At 58.0% G+C, this 24221-nt stretch overlaps 2 protein-coding genes across 3 annotated transcripts in view; one reads left to right on the forward strand and one right to left on the reverse strand.

Moving 5' to 3' along the window:
- The first annotated feature begins 407 nt into the window (after positions 1-407).
- Positions 408-10936, forward strand: CIAO1 (cytosolic iron-sulfur assembly component 1). Of its 2 annotated transcripts, none has more exons than XM_074940303.1 (8): positions 408-507; positions 1065-1226; positions 1476-1624; positions 4410-4521; positions 5930-6018; positions 6531-6732; positions 8239-8326; positions 10089-10936. In XM_074940303.1, the coding sequence occupies exons 2-8, from the start codon at positions 1088-1090 to the stop codon at positions 10327-10329; spliced, it is 1020 nt and encodes a 339-aa protein (XP_074796404.1). In that variant the 5' UTR covers positions 408-507; positions 1065-1087; the 3' UTR covers positions 10330-10936. The 2 variants fall into 2 exon arrangements, with proteins under 2 accessions (XP_074796404.1, XP_074796406.1); XM_074940305.1 differs by having other exon boundaries at positions 465-561; positions 1061-1226.
- Positions 10937-12720: 1784 nt separating this feature from the next.
- Positions 12721-24221, reverse strand: part of SNRNP200 (small nuclear ribonucleoprotein U5 subunit 200) — a 39008-nt gene continuing 27507 nt past the window's right edge. The window contains exons 30-45 of the mRNA XM_074940202.1: positions 22395-22555; positions 20702-20929; positions 19994-20185; positions 19732-19910; positions 18813-18964; positions 18250-18358; positions 17972-18080; positions 16771-16960; positions 16436-16600; positions 15980-16101; positions 15415-15558; positions 14970-15146; positions 14477-14637; positions 14248-14329; positions 13825-13917; positions 12721-13268 (exon numbers count right to left, since the gene is read on the reverse strand). Of these exons, the coding sequence (XP_074796303.1) occupies positions 13125-13268; positions 13825-13917; positions 14248-14329; positions 14477-14637; positions 14970-15146; positions 15415-15558; positions 15980-16101; positions 16436-16600; positions 16771-16960; positions 17972-18080; positions 18250-18358; positions 18813-18964; positions 19732-19910; positions 19994-20185; positions 20702-20929; positions 22395-22555 (2408 nt within the window). The 3' untranslated portion in view covers positions 12721-13124. The remainder of the gene's footprint in view (positions 13269-13824; positions 13918-14247; positions 14330-14476; positions 14638-14969; positions 15147-15414; positions 15559-15979; positions 16102-16435; positions 16601-16770; positions 16961-17971; positions 18081-18249; positions 18359-18812; positions 18965-19731; positions 19911-19993; positions 20186-20701; positions 20930-22394; positions 22556-24221) is intronic.

Below are 24221 nucleotides of genomic sequence, written 5' to 3' on the forward strand. Positions count from 1 at the left end.
GGGGGGGGGGGAGCAGCAGGATCTAAGCTGGTCCCGGGAAGTCCCTATTGGGCAGGGGGTGCAGCAGGGTCCGAGCTGGTGCCCGGGGGGTTCCTACGGGGGGGGAGGGGCGCGGCGGGGCCCGAGCCGGGCGGGGGCGGGGTCCGGGCCCGAGCCGGGCGGGGAGGGTCCCTAGGGGGAGGGGCCCCGAGGTGACGGTCTCGCCTCCCCCTCAAGTCAGGGAAGCCCAGGCCCGGGAGGGTCTCTCGCCACAGTTCCCACTGCGGTCCGCACTTCCGGAGTCCCTCGAGTAGCGACCGGCACCTGCAGCCGCGAGACCGAGACCGAGCCCGAGCCCGAGCCGCCGCCGAACGAGCTTCCGCTTCCGCCTCCCCGGCCGGCAGCGCCGTACGTCTTACGTCACGCGCCGCAGGACGTCACGCGCCCGCCAGGCAGTCTGGGAGTCGAGTGGGCGGGGCCCGTTGGTCGGGCGGCTTCGAGTGGGGCAGCGGCGCGCGACGCAGGCGGGTTGGCGCGAGCTGAGCTGGGCCGGGGGCGTGGAGCGGGAGCGGGGGGGCCTGGGTACGGAGCGGGGGGGCTGCTGGGCTGAGGGGGGCGGGGCTGTCGGGGTGAGGGGGGCCCGGGGGCAGAGGGGGGGGGCTGTCGGGGGGTCCGGGGGCGGGGCGGGGCTGTCGGGGTGAGGGGGGCCCGGGGGCAGAGCGGGGGGGGGGCTGTCGGGGGGTCCGGGGGCGGGGCGGGGCTGTCGGGGTGAGGGGGGCCCGGGGGCAGAGCGGGGGGGGGGCTGTCGGGGGGTCCGGGGGCGGGGCGGGGCTGTCGGGGTGAGGGGGGCCCGGGGGTGGAGCGGGGGGGGCTATCGGGGGGGGCGGGGCTCTAGGGGGGGCCCGGAGGCGGAGCAGGGGGGGCTGTCGGGGTGAGGGGGGCCCGGGGGTGGAGCGGGGGGGTCTGGAGGGGGGTCCAGGGGGCGGGGCTGCTGGGCTGAGGGGGGCCCGGGTGGGGGGGCGGTTGGGCAGAGAGGGGAGCGGGCTGGGTGCTCCGGGCTAACCTCTGCTCCGCTCCGCAGGGAGGCTGTTCCAGACCCGCCGTCGGGATGAAGGACTCGCTGTCGCTGCTCGCCCGGATCCCGGCCCACCCTGACTCTCGCTGCTGGTTCCTGGCCTGGGACCCCTCCGGGACCCTGCTGGCCTCCTGCGGGGGAGACCGCAGCGTCCGCATCTGGGGCAAGGAGGGTAGGGAGCCGCTGCCAGGTTGGGCCTGTGCTGTTAGCTGGTGGGTGGGGATGCGGCTCCGTCCCAGGAAGGTGAAATCCCAGCTGCTCTTGAAGTCTCCTGGGTCCTGGGAGCCCCTCTGGCCACGGGCTGCTGCCTCACGTTGTGCCTTGGCCATAGGCAAAGCTACTTGTGAGCTGGGCTGGGACGGGAGCTCTGGCTGCCAAGCCCCCCACTCTTCGCTCACCTCTCTCTTGTCCTCTGCCCTAGGGGATGGCTGGGTGTGCAAGTCCGTGCTGGGCGAGGGGCACCAGAGGACCATCCGGAAGGTCGCCTGGTCCCCGTGTGGGAGCTACCTGGCTTCAGCCAGCTTTGATGCCACGACCTGTATATGGAAGAAGAGCCAGGATGAGTTTGAGGTAAGGCTGTCTCCACAAAGCTGAGTGCAGAGGATGCTTGTGGAGCCAGTGCTGGTGTCAGGTGCTGATCTGAGCGCCCTCCAGAAGTATCAACAAGAGCCCAGTGAGCAGCAGAACACACCTTCTTCTTCCTCCCCCCCGCCCCCCTTGCTACTGTGCCTCCTGCAGATTCAATGGATGGCCCCGGATTTCTGTCTGTCTGCATAGTGATTGTCCATCAGTGAGATGTCGGGGAGAGCTGAGCACAATATTCATTGAAAATTTAGTCTCACTTGACCTGAAATGATTCATGAATTTGACACAAATTCACAAATAGTTCCGGCCCCAAAACTTTCTGGGATGTAGGCGCTATTCACCAAACTGGAGGAGGTGCTGCGTCCCTTGTAAGCTTTAGGCAATGGTTAGGGCCCTCCCCTCCAATGCCACCATTGCAGGGGTGGTCTCCTCTAGATTCAGTTCCCCCCTCTGTTTGGTGTGAGTGCCCTAGCCACTGGGCTGTGGATCTCTTTCTGTCTCGCCTGTTAAAGTTCTTGCGTTGTGGATAACTAGTCATTGGAGCAGGGTGGGTGTCCTGCCACCCAAGTGGGTACCCTGACCACCAGGATCTTTCTCACTCTGGGCCATTGACTGCGTATTTTGTACAAAGTGGTACAGAACCACCAACAATCATACACGCACCCCACCCCATTTTGTAGACCTAGGCCTTCATTTCTTTTGCAGGGCTGTTGAGGAATGATGAGAAATACATAAAAGGTTGTGAAATGCTGTGAGCTCTGCTGATGAAAAGCACTATTTTAGAGCTCGGTGGTGGTGGTATGTGAAAGTGCTGCAAATCAAAACGGTTTGTTTTCGGTTGAACAAAATGGTTGAAGGATTTCTGTTCACTTTTTCAGTTTGCTGGAATCTTGCAAAAATTTCAGATTTAGTTTGGCCGAAACTAACAGGTTTTTTTCCAATTTGTTAGAACTGCAGCAATCTGAAAAATCAGTTATTTGTCCAGCTCTGGCATCAAGCCCCTTTCCTAGACTAGGTGCTGTCTGAAATACAGTACTCTGAGCTGTCCTCAGGCCAGTTTAGACTTGTTCGGCACGCAGTACAACATGGAGTTCGTAGTTGGGTATGGACATATCCCATGCTGTCTCAGTCCCATGGGTGTCCCCTCATTAGAGATACAGGGATGCCAAAGTGGACAAATCCCAGTACACTGGATTCCATCTCTGACAAGAACCAGCCCCAGCTGCTTAAGCAGAAGGTGCAAGAGCCCTGCAGAAGCAGATGGGAGATGATCTGGCCCCTATGACGGTCTCATCCTAACCCAGGGGTGGGCAAACTTTTTGTCCCGAGGGCCACATCAGGGTATGGAAATTGTATGGCAGGCCATGAATACGCACAAAATTGGGGGTTGGGGTGAGGGCTCTGACTGGAGGTGTGGGCTCTGGGTGGGGTCAGAAATGAGTTGTTCAGGGTGCAGGAGGGGGCTCTGGGCTGGGGCAGGGGGTTGAGGGGAGGTGTGGGGGCTCTGGGCTGGGGATGAGGGGTTGGGGGTGCAGGAAGTTGCCCCGGGCTGGAACAGAGGGGTTAGGAGGGTGGGAGGGGGATTGGGGAAGGGGGTTGGGGCACGGGAGGGAGTCAGGGGTGCAGGGTCTAGGCGGCACTTACCTCAAGCAGCTCCCAGAAACAGCGGCATGTCCCCGCTCCAGGTCCTACGCAGAAGCGTGGCCAGGTGACTGCACGCTGCCCTGTCCACAGGTGCTGCTCCTGCAGCTCCCGTTGGCTGCAGTTCCCGGCCTTTGGGAGCTGCGGGGGCAGCGTGCGGTGCCCCCTGGCTGCCCCTACGTGCAGAAGCCAGAGGGGGGACATGCTGCTGCTTTCAGGAGCTGCCCGGAGTGGGGCAAGCCCCTGACCCTGCTCCGCGGCTGGAGCGCCAGAGCGAGGCAAGCCCCGGACCCCGCTGCCCAGCTAGAGCTCAAGGGCTGGATGAAAATGTTTGGAGGGCCGGATGTGGCCCCTGGGTCATAGTGTGCCCACCCCTGTCCTAACCTCTCATAATAACTGGATAAGCCCTGAAGCAAGGGTGCATGAGTATTAACTATTCTAATGCTGGATAATCTTGTTTTTCATATAAATGTCCAATCTCTCTTAGAACTAAGCAATGCTCATGGCCTTAGGGGTATCCCACAACAGGGTGTTTCACGGGCTAATCACTGCTTGTGTGAAACAACTTATCCTTCGATCACTTTTGAACTTGTCCTCTTTCAGTTCCATTGAGTGTCCCTTGTTCTCGTGAGCAAGAGCCGGCAGGGAGATCTCTGGGGCCTGGCTTGAAATGGGAACATATATTCGTACAGACGCAGCGTTTCCAATTTAGGGCTGGATTCCCAACGCTGATGGCTGGCCCAGTACCTCTGGGGACAGCGTCCTTACAAGGCATGGAGTTGCAGTCGGGTGCATGTGGAACAAGTGCAGTGGGGTTACAGTAGAGGATGCGGCCTGGCACGTGGAGCTGCATTGAGCCTTCCCACAGAGCCTGTTTAAATTCCTGGCTGCAGCTGTTCCTGGGAGGAGGGGTTCTTTCTGTCCCCAGCTGCCGGGGCTCCTAATCGCTTGGGGGGTGGGGGGGTTGTCTGTGCCCTCCTTGTTCTGCTCTCAGTGAGTCAATTGTCTCTCCTCGTGCTCCCTCTGGTTGGCCCAAGGGCTTCCCTGGACCAATGGGGGCACTGGGAGCATGAGGCTCCTCCCTCCCTGGGGCTGGCTTAAGCACAAGCTCCTTCTCTCCCTCTGACAGTGTGTGACCACCCTGGAGGGACATGAGAATGAGGTGAAGTCCGTATCCTGGGCCCCATCCGGCAGCCTCCTGGCCACCGGCAGCCGAGACAAGAGCGTCTGGGTCTGGGAAGGTGAGAGACAGGTCTGAGGGGTGGGGGGACCAGGAGCACCTTGGGAGATATGTGGGGAACCAGATTTGGTGGTTCTCAGGACTGAGGGGCACCTTGTTACCCCGTACCTCCAGCTTGAGGGAGCCTTGCCCATGGTGCCTGGATGTTCGCTCCCAGACACCACCAGTCTTTCGGCCGCTCTCTCCCCTCTGGGCTAGGTTAACAAGAAGTGCACCCCAGGTGCCTTGCAGGTTAACAAGAGGTGCACCCCAGTCCCTAAGTCCCTTTGAAGTTTTCCTCTGATATCCAGCCCCTGACACTGGCTACTCACAGAAATCCTGTAACTTCTGCCCCCAAAGGAGCAGTGACCTTAAATCATCACTCCTGTACAACACAGAGCCCTTGTGAACACTTCTAATAAAACAAAAGAAGGTTTATTTAAGAGTAAAGATTCCACCAGACACAAAGCCGTGTGGTGGAAACAAATGGTTACAATAAAACCAAAATTATAAACAGCGCACTAGGGCCTACATTTATTAACAGTTTCCTTTCCTAGCTAATAAGGGAGGTTCCCCCCAAAGTTTAGTCTCTGGCAGACCTGGCTGCTTCCTAGGAGCCAGGATCCAAATGTTCATAACAAAGCTCCTGCTCTTCAAGATGGCTCCTCAGTGAATGAGCGCAGAGTGTCTTTCCTACTGAATCGGTCTTTGGTCTCTTCACAGCTGAGGTGTTACAAGGTTTTCTTTTTCCCTCCACATGATTTTGATTGCAGTTGACTTTGATGCTTTTCCCTTGACTGATCTGGGAGGGGGCAAGGGTAGACAATTGACCCTTGTATTACATCACCAGCCAACCAGGCAGGGGTGACAGCGTCCTGTCTGCTGGAATGGGCTGTCACCGAGACGCACAGTTCCCTGGTGGCTGACTTTTACTCCAAGGCCATATATCACAATTTTCAGTATAGTTCTATTATTCCTTAATTATTGCCCTTATGTACATCGTGTAATGAGTATCGATAAGTTACAAGCTTTCAGAAGAGACCTCACATGCTACCATGATATACCATGGACACGGTGTATTGGGAGTAGTGAGTTTGTCAGGTCTGATACACGAGTGACTTGTCAAAAACAGTGAACCGTTGGCACCGATGAACCTCTGTCACACCAGGTGTGTCAAGAAACATGAGGTGGGACCATGGGTGGGAGGCTGGGACATGAGACCTGGAGGATCATAGGAGAGAGGTGGGCAGAACAGGTGGGACTGGGAAGGGGCGGCTGAAGGACTAAGGGGCAGCCCTGTTATCGGTGCTGACCCATTCTGGTTGGGTGCTGCAGAGCCAGGGCTTCCCCTTTGCCCCTCTGTTGGGCAGTCACAGGGTGCTGGGCAGAGTCCCTGGCTGCGTTCACCCACAACCCCTTCTCTCTCACAGTGGACGAAGAGGACGAATACGAATGTGTGAGTGTCCTGAACGCCCACACACAGGATGTCAAGCACGTGGTCTGGCATCCCAACCAGGAGGTGAGGGCTCTCCCCAATGGCACCACAGGCCTCCCTATCCCCCTCATGCCCTCCCACCCAGGTCTTCAGTACTCCAAATATCTGCTGTCCCGGGGCAGTGCCCGTCGTTTTTGTGATCCTAGGCAGGTGCCAAAGGTAGTGGGAGTTGATGGTGCAGCTAGAACTGGGAGAGGAATCCACTGGGTCTGACTCTGGGCAGAGCCCAGAGGCACAAAGGTGATCAGCTGACTGGCTGCCTTTCACCCAACTCCGTGAGCAAGAGGCATACAGATCCCGCAACCCTGCAAGTGGAGGGCCACCCTGCCCTAGAGGGAGCTCCGCTGTTCTGGGAGGAAAGAGGGCTTCAGGCTTGGCTCCCCAAGGCCATGTTCCCCTTAGCCTGTCTCTCTCCTTCCAGCCTGGGGGAATCTAAAGGCCATGTTTTCGGTGGGTGTGCAAGGTCCTGTGTGCTGCCCCCCATCCTGGCTCTCCTGCTCCAGAGCTCATTTTTGTCCCTCCTCTTCCCCCATCAGCTGCTGGCATCAGCCAGTTATGACGACACAGTGAAGCTGTACCGCGAAGAGGAGGATGACTGGGTGTGCTGTGCCACACTGGAGGGACATGAGTCCACTGTGTGGAGCCTAGCCTTCGACCAGAGTGGGGAGCGCCTGGCCTCCTGCAGCGATGACAAGACAGTGCGCATCTGGCACCAGTACAAACCAGGCAATGAGCAAGGTGAGCAGGGCAAGCTGGGGGTAGAGTCTGCTATCCCAGGAGCCTCTCCTACCCCACTGCCATCCCGGGAGACTGGAGCACTAGAGAGAGAGAGGTGCGTTGGTACTGTCCCTAGTATGTACAGCTGCGGAAAGGGGAGAGGCTTTGCCCAAGGTCACGCAAGGAGTTGGTGGCAGAGCTAAGAATAGAAAGCAGGACTCTAGACTCCATGTCCCCTGCTCTAACCATTAGACTCACTCCCCTTCATATGTAGCATTGGTCTGGGTGAAGCTGGTTGAGAGCAAGGGACAAATAGCCCTGGCTAGTCGGACAAACGACTCAGAAAGATGCTGTGCCAGCTTCCCCCTGACACCTCTGCCAGTGCGCGCACACCCTGGCACAGGTAACCCAAACCCTCTGCATCTCTAAGTCAGGCCCAACTGGCACCTGTGCCTATTGGGGTAGCAGACCAGCCTCCAAGGAAACCTACCTGTGCTTTGCTCATCTCGCCCCTCCTCTTGGAGCAGCCAAATCTGTGACTGTCACAGAGTCACCTGGCCAGTGCTCTGGACCTACTCCGTATGAAGCCAGTTAGGACTCTGGGGGAGCCGCCTCTCTCTGAGCATACTGTTGCCAGGGCAAGAAGCTTACAGAGCTTCAGCCTTCCTGGATCTGACCTCGGAGCATTCAGCATCCCTTTCCACACCATGCGCTTCCTGCAGTGAGTCTGCCCTTGTGGGGCTCCTGGGGAAGCCAGAGGGCCCTGCACCCCAACTCTGCAGTCAGATGTGACTCATCTCAACCAGCGTAAAACAGGTTTATTGGTCGACAGCAGTACAGCACAGAACAGAACTTGTTAGCACAAAAGTCAGTGACTTTCAGCCTAGTCCATCTTGGGGGAATTCTGGGCCAGACACCCAGGACTCCCTGCTCCAGTCCCCCCAAGCAGACTGCCAGCTTCCAGCAACCCAACCTCAGACACCCCCCTTTGCTCCTCCTTCTGGTCTTTGTCTTGCTTCCCAGGCAAAGTATCACCTGGTCTTCACCTAGTCTCATCCTCACCTGCCCCCGAGGGTCTCGGCAAAAGTCACACACCCTTATTCCTACCACCTAGGCATTGGTTCAGCGCACAGGGAAACTGAGGCACTCACAGTATTCATGCAAAACAGTAAAATTCCCATAGTACAGGATAAGAAGGGAAAATCCCCACTTCGTCACAGTGACACCTGCTGCTTTACATTCACTTGGTGCCACTGGGATGCTTGGTGCCAGACCTACAAACCTCCCCTAGAGCGGGTGCCCCGATGGTCCAGTGTTCATTGCTCCGGAGTCCAGGCAGACTTTCCCCATGTGCTGTAACAAAGACTGCACTGCCCCTAGCCACCAGGCCCTGGCACAGTGCTCGTGTGACCGAATGTCTTCCCTTCCTGGTCCAGAACGGGAACCTGGGAGCAAGTGCTGCTCATGCCTCTGGGGCTCTGCGGCATGCTCCGCAGGCAGAACTGATTGCTGTCTGGTTCATTGCAGGGGTGGTCTGCAGCGGCGCCGACCCCAGCTGGAAATGCATCTGCACCCTGTCTGGCTTCCACACCAGGACCATTTACGACGTGGCATGGTGAGCCTGGGCTTGTGAACACTCAGTCCAGTCCACACTCTGTGGTGGGAGGGGTTTGTCCTGCAGGGACTCCCGAATACTTGTGTGAGAATCACGCGCAGGGCGCTGGGACTGCAGGCCATGCAGTGCAGTGGCTGAGACTGATGCAACTGAGTCCCTGCCTGCCAGATGCTGCTTCACATCACTCCTGTCATTGAAGCATGATGGGAATTTTGGGGTCTGGCCATATTTTGAGGTCTGTGCAGTGGGGCCATGATCGAGTTAGCACAGTGGTTAGTGCCCACAGCACCACCAACCTGCTAGGCCAGGAGGAGCTGGAGGTCGCCAAGTGCTGTGTCCTCCAGCACTCAGGACTCCAGTTGCTTCCAGCCCAGGACCCCTCCCATCTAGCGGTGGGGCAGATGCAGGAATGATCAGCCCCCCACTGACAGATGTTTAAAATAGCGCTGACTCAGCGCAGTGGAGAGACCTGAGTTTACTCCTGGGGGATTCTGCACCACCGCCCAGTGCAGAACTTGCACAGAATTAATGTTCTGTGCAAAATTTCATTTTTTCCTGCAGAACTGGAGCGGCTGGCTGCCTCTAGGGGCTGCTGGTTCCCCAGCTCGCACTGCGTGGGCAGGTTGTGGCTCCTGGGTGTGCCGGCCCCGCTGGGCCCCCTTCTGGCATGGCAGAAACTGCACCTCATGGGGAGAGGCAGGAGCAACAGCTGTGAGCTGCAGGGCGGGGCTGCTGCTTTCTGGGAGGGGGATGCCAGGGGGGCCTGACACAAGCTGTTCTGGGGGTGTCCGAACCTTTACATTGTGCCCTCCTGCTATCAGCAGGTACAGGTTGGGTCTGTCCGGCAGGACATTAACCAACCTGCATGGAGTGGAGCCTGCAGCTGGGCTCGGGAGGGAGCCAGGGGGGTACCCTGTGGCTGGGCTCTGGGGGTACAGGTATCTGGGCTGGGGGGGGCCCACACAGCCCCCTCCAGTACCCCCCAAATACCCCCCCCAGTACACACACATACCTCCAGCTCTCCCTCCAGCCAGTAGTGTCATCTATGGGGAACTTGAAATATGGTAACCCTATGGGGCCAGGGTGAAAAAACCGAGATTGACTGAAAGAGCGGAGGGGCAGAGTTCTCCCCCAAGCTGGGCCCAGCTGGCAGGTGTAACACACCCAGACTGGGCATCCAGCAAAAACATAACAGAGAAACAGGAACTGGTTGTTGTAGGGGTTTAACTCCTTACTCCTGGGGGAGTCTCTTCTGTTGTTGCTGACAGGTGTTTTGAAATAAATCACCAAAATAATTGAAACTGGCATGATTATGTGCTGTTATTTTGACAAATAAAATATGCATAATTTGTAATTATTTAGTGCAGAATCCCCCCAGGAGTATGAATTATCTGGTCCCTACTGCAGGCTCCGCCTGGCATCAACTGCCTTCACCGTTCCAAACCCCACTTGCCAAGGAGCCACCGAGGCTCTCAGAAGGAAACTGGCTCCACTAAGCCTGTCCTGGTGGAGGGTGGTAACCATGTGCAGTGGCCTAATGCAGGGCTCATCCCACTGCTTCTCTCCTTCCTCCAGGCCTTTACCAGCACTGCTGCCCCAAGCAGCCTCCTTGCACTCCCCCTACCCCCCTGGCGCTGGTCATGCCTGTCTGCACTCCTCGGGGCAGGGATGGGCTTGGCTTCACCATCTCCCCCTATCACACTGCAGCAATGTGTGGAGAGAGAATAATCTCTGCTCACTCACTGCCCTCCATTTGCTGCAGGTGTCGCCTGACAGGGGCATTGGCTACTGCCTGCGGAGATGATGCTATCCGCATATTTGAGGAAGAACCGCTCTCGAATCCCCAGCAGCCCACCTTTGCACTGACCGCCCAAATGCCCAGGGCTCACTCCCAGGACGTGAACTGTGTGGCCTGGAATCCCAAGGAGCCAGGGCTGCTGGCGTCATGCAGTGATGATGGAGAAATGGCATTTTGGAAGTACCAGCGGCCAGAGGTTTGCTGAGAATCCCAGCAGTGCAGCTCACCCCCACCTCCCTCCCCATGCCATGGGCCCAGGGCTGGGGTGTGCAGCAGCAGCTGTTACCTGGTGGGAGGGCTAATGTTCCCTGCAGCCCTAACCTGCAGGGGGAAAAGAGCAGCCCCTTCGCCCTGGACTGCTCCAGCACTTGGATCGCCAGGGCATCATTGTGAACCCTACCCAAGTTGTGCTAAACTAGGGTCTTAAAGGTAGATGGGGGGGGGAGAGCGTGTGTGTGTCAGTCAAACAGCTTCCCTAGGGAATGGCTTGCCTAGGTCTTAGTGGATGGTAAGGGGGCAAGAGCTCCTTCCTGGACCTGCTACTAGACTGGCAGGATGCTTCAGCGTGTGGCTCTTTGCAATAGTGCAACTCCTTGACAGGTGCCAGGACCAGTTCTGGAGCTGGTCCCTGTTCTGGCCGTTATATGGGAAACAGGCATTTCCTAGTTGAGGGTTTCACGGACAGGGGCCATGTACAATCCATTATGGTTGGGACTGTTCTAGACCCAGGGTGGGGTGGAGGGAAGGAGGGGCTGCCTGCTGCCCTGTCAGTCTGTGCTTGAAGAGTTCTAATAAATAATCACGTGCTGTCCCCCCAAATCCTGGCTTTGCTTTATTCCCCTGATGTGGTATCAACTGGGCTTAGAGCCGGACGTCTCCAGCAGGCCCCTGGGCCAAGCAGTGTCTTGGGGGAGTCTGGCTGGAAATGAGGTTGCTGAAGTGGCCTCTAGGAGCCTCCCAGAGCAGCAGCACCAGGGGCAAGCAGAGCAGGGCTATATCCCTTTAGCTTTAGAGGCTGGGGAAGGAGAACCTGCTAAACACTAACTGCGCTTTTGGAGGGAAAAGGAAGAGAGCTTCAGGGGCTAGAGTCTGACGCTGGTTCCTTAAGGGGACAGAAGAGAGAGAATGCAGCTTTACTTGCAACCTTACTGCTGGAGAAACATGGACATCTTAGCCCTGCCGAGACCTGGCAAACTCATACCAGCATTTAGCTGCCCTGCTGGGCATGGGCTCCCAGCATCGCAAAAGATGCAGTCATGGCCTGCTCAGGCTGACTGCCACAGGCAGGAAGGGAAGGATACAGAGGGAGAGCAGGACCCTAAGCCTCCCGTTCCAGAGCAGGAGTTAGCTGAAGCTGGTGGAGTGATGTCACCTGGTTCATTTTCCCTGGCCTGGCCAAAACTGTCACGCAGGGACACAGCCTGGGGGCAGCTAGGGTCATAAAACTGCTTCCACTGAGTGACACTGCCCCCTAGCGATCTCAGCAGACTTCCTCCCTGGGCTACCTTTAGCAGGCTGGCCGCCCAGCTGGCTGCAACAGCTCAACTCTAAAGTAAACCTGGGAGGGATCCGAAGCAGGGCGCCCCTCCTTAAGCACAGGCACAGCTGGCTGGAGAGCAGAGCGCCAGCTGCAGGCACTATTAACCCCTTCCACCATAATCTGCTCAGCCACCCTCCCACTTGCATTTCACACCCTGACCTCCCAGCCAAAGCCAAGTGGCACAGGGCAGAGAGGCCCCTGGGCTGTGCATGGCCCTAGTTGTATCAGCCCGTGACTTCACCCTGAGCACAGGCCTGCAAGCCCAGACAATCTAGCCAGCCTCATCTGTCTTCCAAACAATGTTATCAACAGGCTGAGTTGGACTTTTGTTCGTTTGGGCAATTGGATGCCAGCCTCTGCCAGCACTCCAGCTAGGAGCAGGGCTTGGACCCGGACCCGCTTTCAGCCTTGAGTGCTCGAGGTTCTTGAAGGCAAGATGCTGCTAGGGTCTTAATACACTCTTAGAGGGGCTAAACTCAACTCCTAGCAGGGATGGCACTTCAGGCTGGGTGTGGGAGGGACAGGACACAAGCTGGCAGCGTTCCTTTGGGGTACGGTGCCTTGCAAAGGGAAGTTGGCCCTGTTTTACAGATGGGGAACAGGAGGCAGAGCAGTGGCACAGCTAGGACCAGAGCCCAGGTGTCTCACTCGAGATACGCGAGCAGCAGCCAGCACTGGCAGGGGAGCAGGGCTGGAGCTGCTGCTGTAGGTCTAGGAAACACAGAACTCAACGAGAGGACGTCTCTGGTCCCCAGCTGGAAGACAGTCAGGGACACAGGGCCAGAACCACCGAGGAAGGAAAGACTCAGGCATGAGCACGTCCCCCCCGAGAGTGTGCTGAGAGGGGCCTCTCAGGAAGTGGGAGAGCTCTGGGGCTGGGATGCCGCTCACGCCCCCTGTGCGCTAGTCAGAATTCCTCCCAACAGCGAGTGCCTGGGCCTAGAGGCTCCAGGCACCAGAGGAACAATCCAAGAGGAGACACGTACCTCCCCCCCAGCAAGCTTATTCCGCAGGACACCAGGGAGGTTGTTTCTAAAGAGCTTTATTGAGGCCAAGGCCCTTGGCCCAGCCCCCCTCTAAAACCACTGTACAAAGCTTTCCTGCTTAGCCACACGCATCAACATCTAAAACACGGCTCCGCGAGATGCGGAGTCTCCTGCACACGCCACGGGCTGGTGCTACCCAGCGAGGAACGGGGCAGGCCCCAGGCCAGCTCAGAACTGCTAGGGGAGGTTATGATTTAAAGGGGCCAGGTCGCCCCACGCTGGATCAGCAGCCAGCCCAGAAGCAGGCGGCCCCTGGTGCTGCTACACTGGGGGAAGGGCCCAATGCTGCCCACATTCAAACAAATGCCAGAGCTGTTCACACTGTTCCCTTGGAACCACTGGGGACGCCTCAGCTGCGCCCAGGTCTCGGCTACCAGGCAGGGAGGCCCAGGCCAGCTTTGGCTAAGGCCCGGCTCAGTCCGAGTCGCTGTCGCTCTCTGCCTCCTTCACATCCACGCTGAATTTATACTCCTGGTCACAGCCCATGTAGGCGTCGCTCATGAAGTAGAGGGTGTAGTTGTGGGCGCCTGTGGCTGGGGCCACAAAATCCAGTTTCACCTAAACAGACAAAGGTGTTTGTGAGCTGGTAGCTGGGCAGAGGAGCTAGCGCTGGCAGGGGGCTTCCCCGGCGGCTCAGAGATCTTGTGGCTGGTGTACGGGGCGATGTGCCCAGCCCCTCTGGGTCAGAATCAGCACTCCCTGTGAGCTGGACATTAGCCCCAGGTGAAATGGGGAAACTGAGGCAGGGGGGTTGCGACTAGCCCAAGGTCACACTGAGGTAGTGGCAGAATCAAGACCCCCTCGTTCTCAGGTCATGCCTCCCCTGCCTGCGTGTACGAGTCGCAATTCCCAGCCCTCGCTCGCAGTGCTGCGTGTCAGACGCTGAGCCAGGCTTCCTCCGAGTACCAGGAGGGCTGGCCCTGGTGTGCTGCGTGCTACAGCCTGGGGGCAGGACAGCCCTTCTCAGGGGCACTGAAACGACAGTGGAATGCCACAGGCTGGTTTGATCTAGCACACGCCCATTGCCAAGGACCCTGCTGCCAGGCAGCCCGGAAGTGCCATGCCCCCGGAGCAGGGCTGCACCAAGTCCCCCTCCCTCCTCGCCGCAGCTCACCTTGGCCTTCTGCTGCAAAGTCAGCCTCTTGATGGAGATGAGGCTGTTGGATTTGGAGTCTCCGATCACCACCCACCAGCCCTCCTCACGTTTCTGCAGAGGAAACAACCAGCGGTTAACAGTCCCTGCCCGCAATGGAGGGAGGAGCTCCCCGGGCTATGTTCCACCTCCCCTCCGCGCTGGCCAGCGAGGAGCCTAGAGACCGTCATCCTGCTCGAGGGCTGGGCACTGCAGCTCTCCCAGCACGCCGGCCAGCGAGGGCTTCCCGGGCTGGCTCAGGAACCCTGGCCCAGGAACCCTGGCCCACTCTGTTCCAGGGGGTCTGTGGGGGACCCCCTGGAATAGACCCATTCTAGTTGTCGGGTGGCTCAGCCAGTCACAGCCATGAAGGCAGCAGTCCCCTCTGCGAGCACGCCAACGTACCTGGGGGAAGAGGGGAGCAATGACAGGTCCCGTGACCTCCTCCTCTCGCTCCAGCTGCACCAGCACCACCACCGGCCCTCCGCTGCGGACAGAAACAAGAGGTCAGCAAGGTCCCGCTGCCTCCCCAGCGCCTGGATTCTGCACCCAGGGATGCCCAGGGCACTGCCTATTCCTTCCCCGGCACTCGCCGCAGGCAGCTCTGCACACTGCTCGACACCTCCCAGCTCACCTGCGGATACACTCCTTCTCCACCACCTCGTAGGAGAGCTCGATGTTAGGGTATCGGTTGCAGAAACGGGCCACATCAGTGATCTGGGCGTCCGAGAGCTGCAGCAGGCCGTTGCGGTCCTCGTCCTCCATCTCCATGATGTCGAACACGCTCTCCACCCCCTGCAATGAAGCGCACCGGTGCAGGCACTAAGCAAACCCTGCGCTCCCTGCAGTGCCAGGAACCCAGCCTGCGCCAGCTCCCTACACCGGGCAGGGAGCCAGCACCGGGCTTCAACCGCAGCCTTCGGCACCCGCACCGAGAGCCTGGTGCTCTCCACCCGAACAGGCCAGGGCTGGAGCGACACGGGGAAGGGGTTACCCCAGTACCAGCTGAAACGCAGCCGGGGCTGCAAAAAACGTTCAACCCCATTTCAAAAAACCAAGGGCAGGCGTCTGCATCTAGCCAGGCTCTGGGGCGCTCAGCCAGAACTCCCCCGCCCCCCCACTCTCACCTTGTCCGTGCAGCGCTTGATGTGCTCCGAAGTGAAGTGCGGCAGCTGCTTCAGGTACGAGTCCTTCGACCACATGGCCTGGGTAACCATCTGGGCCAGCTCCATGGCCGCCAGGGCCGGGCTGAGCCAGCCGTTGCTCGACAGGACGTCCACGCAGGCCTGGATCAGGCGAATCGCCTGGGTGGGGAGAGAGCCGTCATGCCGGGGAACGGCGAGGAGTGCAGTACAGGGACACAGACAGCTGACAGCCTCCTCAGGGGAGGCTTCAGCTAGCTCGGCCCTTCTGCACAGGCCAGCCACGCCCCCAGTGCAGGAAGCTCCTCCCCCCAGGAAGGCAGGTAGTTATGGGCCCGACCACTCAACTCAATCCTAAGCTCTGAAACAGCCCCACTGACGCCCCCCCACCCAAGCACTGTGGGCATGCGGGCACCGCCTCCCCCCGTACCTTGCTGAGGATCTCCTCCGTGTCGGACTGCAGCTCGGCGCTCAGCTGCATGCGGGACAGGTGTGCCTGCAGCAACAGGTTGGTCTTGACGTGGGGGTCGTTGAACTTGGGGTTATTCAGTTTATGAGGGACTTTTTGCGCCAGCTGGGGAGAGAGAGAAGCCAAGCTGGCACTTTGGCTATTCGACGCAGAGAGCCTGGCACGGCCAAGCAGAGCCTACATCCATCAGCCAGTGCTGTAACAGCTAGATCCCGCTTCCCCTGGGCTGTATCCTACCGCTGAGGCGGCTACATAACCCACCGCACCTCACCCAGAGGAGCAGATCCCCAGAGACTCCCAGAATACCCCAGCAACTAGTCCGGGAATGATCTAACCTAGCCAAAGCAACGCAGCAGCTCCAGATAACAGGGTCTGCATCAACGCAGACAGCTGCCCCTGGACGGTCTGGGACAGCCGGTTTGTTCAAGCGTCCGAGTGAGCGGCTAGTCACTGATCTAGGTCAGACCTAGAATCTAGGCTGCTATCCCCGAACCTTGCGCCGGTGGGCATGGAGCCCAGCACTCACCTGCCGCAGGAGGTTATCCTCGTGGTGCCTGATGGGGATGTTCTCGTACTCAGCAGCGTTGGAGATTATTTCAATCAGCCCTCGCACCTTGGTCTTGGCATTCAGAGACATGCTGAAGAGCTCTAGGGAAGCCGAGGCAGGGAGAGGGGTCAGGGGGAGCCCAGCAGCGGGAGATGACTCCAGTGTCTGGGAACAGATCCAGCTGCTGCTGGGCTGGCTTAGAGGCACAGAATCAAGTGTCCCAAGAGCGGATCTTTCTTTGCAGCATTAGCGAGAGCACGGCCCGCCCCAGCTGTGACCCCGCCCACTAGGATGGGCGCACTGCAGGGCCAACACACACCCCCTTGCCCCCAGGCTGATGGCTACACTGGAGGAGGTGAGAGTTCACTGCCCTCCCCTTCATGCCAGGAGCAGCAATATGCGCGGCCTGGCTGCCCTCCCGGGTGGGTCCCTTACCGATGGTGGTATAGTTAATGTAGTAATAGGCTGCGATCATCCCCAGGTTGAGGGGTGCCACGTCCATCTCGTCCTCGATGCTGATGCACTTGGACTGCTCCAGGTCACTGAGGGTCTGCTCCACCAGCTCGGACAGGTGGTCGGACAGGTGTCTGTGAGACACCCCTGCCAACACAAGAGGCAGATCAGATAAAGCAGCACAGCGGAGGGGCTTTGCAATGCTTGGGGCACAGCCAGGCTGCCCTGCCACCAGGGCCTAAGCCAGCCGGGGTGAGTGCTGAACATGCCAGCTGTCCCGAGGTTCATCGCCCCCCTACCCCACACCGTCGGCTCACCCTGCAGGTTGTAGTAATTAGGGTTCTGGGTCATCCTGCGGTACAGGAAGGTCCAGGTGAGGTAGTCCACGGCATCCTGCTTGTTCTCGATGGTCTTGGTGACAATCTCAGCATTGAAGTGGTCATGCATGCAGTGATCCAGGTGCGACTCCACCGGGAGGGGCTCGTACAGGAACTTCTTGAAGAAATCCTGCAACAGGGAGAAAGGAACCAGACAAAGCAGGTGTGAAACTCAGGAGAAAGTGACCCCTTCCACTTTGGACAGATGCACCCCACCCAGGGGTGAAAGTAACTTGAAGGATTTACCAGTACACCGGAGTCCTGAGCAGGGGGGCGTGGCCTCAACCGGAAGGGGCGGGGCCTTTACATCCCCAGGCCCTTTAAATCACCACTGGAGCCCCTCGCAGCCGCTACCCCAGGGCTCTGGCGGCAATTTAAAGGGGCAGGGACTCCCCTGTGGTAGTGGCGGCGTGGAGCCCCGGGCCCTTTAAATCACCACCGGAGCCCCGGCTCCCAGCCACCGCGGCTACCCGGGGGTTCCAGTGGCGATTTAACGGGCCTGGGGTTCCAGCTGCTGCCAAGAGCCCCAGGCCCTTTAAATCGCCAGCCTGGGGAAGCTGCCCCCTGCCAGTACAGTCGGCGGTGTGCTGGCTCTTGCCGGTACGCTGTACTGGACCAGAAGGGCTTATTTCACCTCTGACCCCACCCCACAGAGCATCCCTCGTCAGAGGCACAAAGGAACGGCACAGCCACCCAGGTCCTGGAGAGCTCCAGTACCTCGAGCCCCAATTCGAAGGAGGAGCTGCAGACGGCACCAGCCCCCATGGGCCACCTCCAACTGCAGGGGAAGCCCCAGGAAACGAGTCAGAAGGGGCGGGGGGGAAGGTGTTAGGAATGCGGGGATCAGTGCCATCTGGGGAATTATTTTCCGTCTCCAGCGGACTACAGTGCACCTGTCCTAAGCCAGGGTGTCCATCGCCCCCCAAAACGACAGCAGAGGTCTGGTTTGTAAAATGCTGGGGGAGCAGAGGTGCTGTCGCAGGGCATGGTGTTTGCCCACTGCAGCATTTGAGCCAAGTTAGCCTGTTCCCAAGACGGAGGTTTGGGCCAATCTGACCAGAGCTGGGATAGGAAATCCATGCCCGAGCCGGGAGGTACAAAACACACACACGTCCGCGCGCGCGCCCCTCGCTTCACTCACCTTCTTGGATCCCTGGCACATAATAACGCAGCGCCCCTCGTCATCCTGCAGGGGGCGATTGGCATGGCCCACCATCTGCAGCACGTCGTAGATGGGGTAATCCACATACCTGAGACAAAGCAGAGAGTGTCCCAGCTGTGAGCCGGACACGCCCCTGACCGCCAGGGCGGGGCGGGGCACCTTCAGGACAATCCCCTCATTCGCGAGCCACTCCCTCCTCCGCCCGGCTACGGCCACAGGCGCTGGGAGGTCTCCTCCCGCGTGTGCTCATTACTCACGCGTGAATCTTGCCGTTATAGTACTGAGTGTCCATGATGATCACCAGGTGAGCGGCTACGTTCATGCCCCAGCACAGGCTCCGAGAGGCGACCACCACCTGGACAGCGCCTGCGGGCGAGCCAGGAGCAGTCAGCAGAAAGCTGCAGGATGTTTCACAAGCAAACCCTGGGCCTGGGGGATGCAAGCCATGCCAACAGAACGCCCACTGGGCATCGGGGACGGGGACTTGGCATGGGCCCTTCTCTCAGGCCCAGAGGCAGCCTGTGCACTGAGCAGCGGCCCCTCACTGTCCCCTGCAAGCAGCATGAGCCCCCCTGGGCCAGTGCTGCGTACAGAGCTCCGCCCAAGCCCGGCTGGTCAGCCCCACTTGGTCTGGGGGTAAAGCTGTCACTGGGCAATGGGTTACAAAGAGGAGGCAGTGGGACCCAGACTCCCAGAGGTGTCTCCATAGCTCGGCCACCCCGGCTTTGGCAGGCCACCCCCTCCAGGCCTCCTTAGCCCTGCTCCAGGGTGGGGACGTTAGCAACGTGTGGCGGCTCAAACCCCCGCTCGCTCCCGTTACCAGAGCCAAACAGCTGCTCCACCACGCGCCGTTCCATGGCTGTCAGCCCCTCGTGCAAGTAGCCAACACCATTGAGCAGCGTCTCCTTCAGGGTGCCGTCGCTCAGCTTGTCCAGATACGGCCCCAAGTCCTTCTCTGTGCAGTGCAGGAACCTGCGGGGAGGAACCATCAGGGCCCGGCGAAGAGCCCTGCCCGCCCCAGAACCGCTCCTGTGCGCTCCGAAGCAGCGCTCACACACTGGCACTCAGTCCTCCGCCCCTTCAGTGGGATCAGTGGCTAGAGCAGGCAGCAGGGCCTGGACTGCTGCTTCCCCTCCCCGTGCTCGGAGCTGCAGCCTTTAGAGTAGGGGACCAAGAGCCAGGACACCTGGGTTCTGGCGCTGGCTCAGCTACGGACTACGGACCCACATTACGTCATTTCACCACTATGCCTCAATTTCCCTATCGATACAGTGGGTGTAATGTAACACACCCTTGTTTTATAGTGCCCGCCTCACAGGGTCTCAGTGCCTAGCTCTGCGACCCCTGGAGTTAGATGAGACACACACACGGGTCACTTAACCCAGCCTGAAAGGCAGCCACCTCTGGGATGGAACACAGCGGCTTTTTAACAGCACACAGGAGTCTGACATGGAGTGGGAAGGTGAAGCTCTGTGGCTGAACATGCAGGTGGAGGCCAGGGGGAGAGTGGCTCTAAGAGGAATTGTCAGGCCAGTGGGACTGATTAACACACCCCTGCAGGGCGGATCTCAGCACGTCCAGTGACCACACGTGATCAGCAGCTTACTTTGGTCTCATCCAGGGCACGTTCCCCTCGCCCCCCTGGGTTTCTCCACTGGGAAGGGTCAGAGAAGGGACGAGGGAGAAAACCCCAAATGCCCGTCCAGTCCTCCCCCCTGCCCCACACCCAGACCTAGTACCTCTGCCTCTGGACATCGGAGGCACAGGTGGTGAGGATGTCTATGGCCGTGAGGCGCGTCTGCTTGCGTGACGGGACAAAGACAATGACCGGCTTTTTGGGGGAGTGCTTCATGATGGCGTGATAGACCGGCTTGGCCATGGACAGCAGGCGGGTCTGCGTGTGGCTGATGTTGAAGCCCTGAGTAGAAGAGAGGAGCCAGCAGTGAATGGTGAAGCCCCCGACCAAAGCCCCAGGGTGGGGGGCTCCTCCCGGGTCCCTACCTGAATGTGCAGCTCCAGGGGCACGGGGCGCACGTTGGGGTGGAAGTTGAAGGTCGACGTGGCGCTGCAGCCCAGCCAGTGAGCGACATCCTTCGCGTTGGACAGCGAGGAGCTCAGGGCCACGATGCGGATGGGCCGCTCGATCTGGGAGGAGATGTAGCGCATCCGGGAACAGATCACCTCCAGCACAGGCTGCGGATGGACACGAGGGCAGGTTATGGGGTGGGGGGGAGGAGAGCCCGTCAGCCTCAGCCCTCTCCCCAGCCCCTGCACCAAGGAGCCATTCAGCGATGACCATCAAGGCTGCAGAAGGGCAGCAGGCCAGCACCTCTGCCGTCCCGGGCTCCCGTAGCCTCTGTGGAGAGCCCCACCTCCTTCTCGGCTCCGAGCCAGCTGCAGGACTTCCAGCGGGGAGGGCCATCCATCCCCCCCACCTCCAGACCCGATCTTGCCCCCCACTTGACCCTGTAGCTGCTGGCCTTTAAGTGCCAGGGCCCAGGGGTACGCTCCCAGCAGGACTGCAGTCCAGGGGGCAGCCCTGGAATAGCTTTTTGCCCCAGGTACATCATGCAGCAGGGACGAGATTAGCCACCCCGGTGGTCTAGCTCCCCCCAACCCCTTTCCCTGGGCACTGCTTTGGGCTGAGGTAAAGGAGCCAGCGGGCCTCCCCCAGCGTGCCAAGGCAGCCCAGCCCCCTCGGCCTCCTACCCCATTCTCGCCCCCGATGAGGTGCACTTCGTCCACGATGAAGAGGTTGACGTTCTGGACATTCTTGCGTTGCTTCCAGCGCCGGGACAGGATGTCCCACTTCTCGGGGGTGCTGACGATGATGTTGCCCTTGCCCAGCAGCTTGAGATCCGTGCTGGTCTCCCCCGTCAACAAGACCACTTTCTTACTGAGCCGCTCCTGGAACTTCTCGTACCAGTCGAGGAAGACCTGCCAGGGCACAGCAGGTACGGCCGTTAGCCCTGGGCCAGAGCTCTTGGCTGGGATTGCCCTGGAGTTTCCTTGTACTCCCCGGGTCACAGGGACATTTGCGGGGAGGGAGGGAGGGAGGGGGCAAGACAGCAGAGTACAAGCAGGGAAATTAAGCTGTCATGGGATAAGAGGGAAGATCCTGTCATGGATTGAGAACTGGTTAAAAGACAGGGAACAAAGGGTAGGAATAAATGGTACATTTTCAGAATGGAGAGGGGTAACTAGTGGTGTTCCCCAAGGGTCAGTCCTAGGACCAAACCTGTTCAACCCATTCATAAATGATCTGGAGAAAGGGTTAAACAGCAAGGTGGCAAAGTTTGCAGATGATACTAAACTGCTCAAGATAGTTAAGACCAAAGCAGACTGTGAAGAACTTCAAAAAGATCTCACAAAACTAAGTGATTGGGCAACAAAATGGCAAGAGACATTTAATGTGGATAAATGTACAGTAATGCACAATGGAAAAAATAACCCCAACTATACATACAATAGGATGGGGGCTAATTTAGCTACAACTAATCAGGAGAAAGATCTTGGAGTCATCGTGGATAGTTCTCTGAAGACATCCACGCAGTGTGTGGCGGCAGTCAAAAAAGCGAACAGGATGTTAGGAATCGTTAAAAAAGGGCTAGAGAATAAGACGGAGAATATCTTATTGCCCTTATATAAATCCATGGTATGCCCACAGCTTGAATACTACGTACAGATGTGGTCCCATCATCTCAAAAAAGATATACCGGCATCAGAAAAGGGCAACTAAAATGATTAGGGGTTTGGAACGGGTCCCACATGAGGAGAGATTAAAGAGGCTAGGACTTTTCAGCTTGGAAAAGAGGAGACTAAGGGGGGAGATGATCGAGGTCTATCAAATCATGAGTGGTGTGGAGAAAGTGAATAAGGAGACGTTATTTACTTGTTCCCGTAATATAAGAACTAGGGGCCACCAAATTAAATTAATGGGCAGCAGGCTTAAAACAAATAAAAGGAAGTTCTTCTTCACTCAGCGCACAGTCAACCTGTGGAACTCCTTGCCTGAGGAGGTTGTGAAGGCTAGGACTATAACAGGGTTTAAAAGAGAACTGGATAAATTCATGGAGGTTAAGTCCATTAATGGCTATTAGCCAGGATGGGTAAGGAATGGTGTCCCTAGCCTCTGTTTGTCAGAGGGTGGAGATGGATGGCAGGAGAGAGATCACTTGATCATTACCTGTTAGGTTCACTCCCTCTGGGGCACCTGGCATTGGCCACTCTCGGTGGACAGGATACTGGGCTGGATGGACCTTTGGTCTGACCCAGTATGGCCATTCTTATGAACAGAGAGAGAGGCCCCACACACCACCTCCTGAGGACCTGGGAGTTCCCAGCACACGGGCTGGAGGAGGAATCTAACCCACGCCCAGGAGACAGGGCCGTGGGGACTCACCTGCTCAGCAAGGGCCTCCATGGGGGTGATATAGACACAACGCCCCTCCGAGTTCTGCAGCAGCATCCTTAGGATGGCGAACTCGGCACAGATGGTCTTTCCGCTCCCTGTGGGGGCGCCCACGAACACATTGTCGTCGCTGTTATAGACTGTGTTAAACACTGGGAAGAGACAAAACACTTGGTTACCCCAGGTAGCCAAATTGCCGCAGTACCACTGAGCCAAAGCCAACCCCAGCCACGCTGCCCGGAGGAGGTTTGGGGATTTCAACCCAGCACGGCTAGGACAAGGTTCCCATTATCCTGGCCTCCTTGCTGGCAGGCCAAAGCCCTGGCAGACAGACTGGCACCATCACCCCAGAGGAGGCCCCTCCAGGCCAAGGCACGCTAGCAGGCAGTACTTCTAAACACCTAACAGGAATTCCTCACAGGAGGAGCATTACAACGCAGACTCTTTCCAGGTTGACTTGGCAGGCACTGGGAAGCATTTTAAGACCAGAACACAGGCTCTCTCCTAAACAGGACAACACTAGTTGCTTCAGAAGAAGGTGTAAGGATCTCCGCCACCAGGCAGATGTAGGGTAATCTGCCCCCATGGGTGTATTATGGAACAGAGAGAGGTAAATAGTGGTGTCCCCCAGGGGTCTGTACAGGGACCAGTCCTATTCAACATACTCATCAATGATCTGGAAAAAGGGGTAGACAGTGAGGTGGAGATGACACAAAACTACTCAAGATAGTTCAGTCCCAGGCAGACGGCCAAGAGCTACACAAGGATCTCTCAAAACCGGGTGACTGGGCAACAAAATGGCAGATGAAATTCAGCGTTGATAAATGCAAAGTAATGCACAATGGAAAACATCATCCCAATTATACATACAAAATGATGGGGTCTAAATTAGCTGTTGCCACTCAAGAAAGATTTTGGAGTCCTTGTGGGTAGCTCTTTGAAAGCATCCACTCAATGTGAAGCAACCATCAAAAAACGTAACAGAACCTTGGGAATCGTTAGGCAAGGGATAGATAAGACAGAAAATATCATACTGCCTCTATAAAAATCCATGTGTTGTGAGAGGTTTGGCTGCGTGTGTGTTCTCCCTGTGTGCTGCCCCAGCTTTGCGCAGACAGCCGGCACAGCAGACCTCAAGTGAACCGCCCAATGACCACAGGATCCATTAAGGGACAAAGGCGCCAGGCCAGGTTTATTGTCGACAAAGCACGGTCATAGGCCCTGGAAGACTCTACGAGGATACTAAGACACGTATGCCCGTGACAATGGACACGGCTCAGTGAATGGCGGGACTTTCCATTCCCCACTCGGCTGGACAAAGATACTCCCTGAGATACATCTTTATACCCTGATACAAACAAGTTAGTACTGCCCCCCCACATAGTTAGTTACTGCCCCCTGATGTGGCTAGTTATTACCCATCTCCTTGAACATGTTGGTTTGATTAAAACATCTTTATTGCGTACTGTCATCCTGACCTTATCTTTAGGCAGTGTTCCTGTTATCTTTGGGGAATGTTTTTGTACCGTCCTTGATATCGGGATGTTCTGGTACCATTTGACATCGGGCGGTGTTTGCGTGAGTGCTCTGTGTCCAGCACGTCTTAGGAATGTGTCTTTCTGCAATATCAGCCCTGCTCTTGCCAGAGTCTGTGAACTTGCTCGCAGGCAGAGCCTGACTCTTGCAAACTTTGCTTTATATCAGCAGAGACTGCCCACTGCTCTAGCTCAGGCCTCTGATACAAGGGCTTGTAGCTTAGACTCTCTCCCTGCTCCACCATGGGATGCCCACATCTTGAACAGTGCATGCAGATGTGGT

The sequence above is a fragment of the Natator depressus genome, chromosome 26, assembly GCF_965152275.1.
Source record: "Natator depressus isolate rNatDep1 chromosome 26, rNatDep2.hap1, whole genome shotgun sequence".
Classification (NCBI taxonomy): domain Eukaryota; kingdom Metazoa; phylum Chordata; order Testudines; family Cheloniidae; genus Natator; species Natator depressus.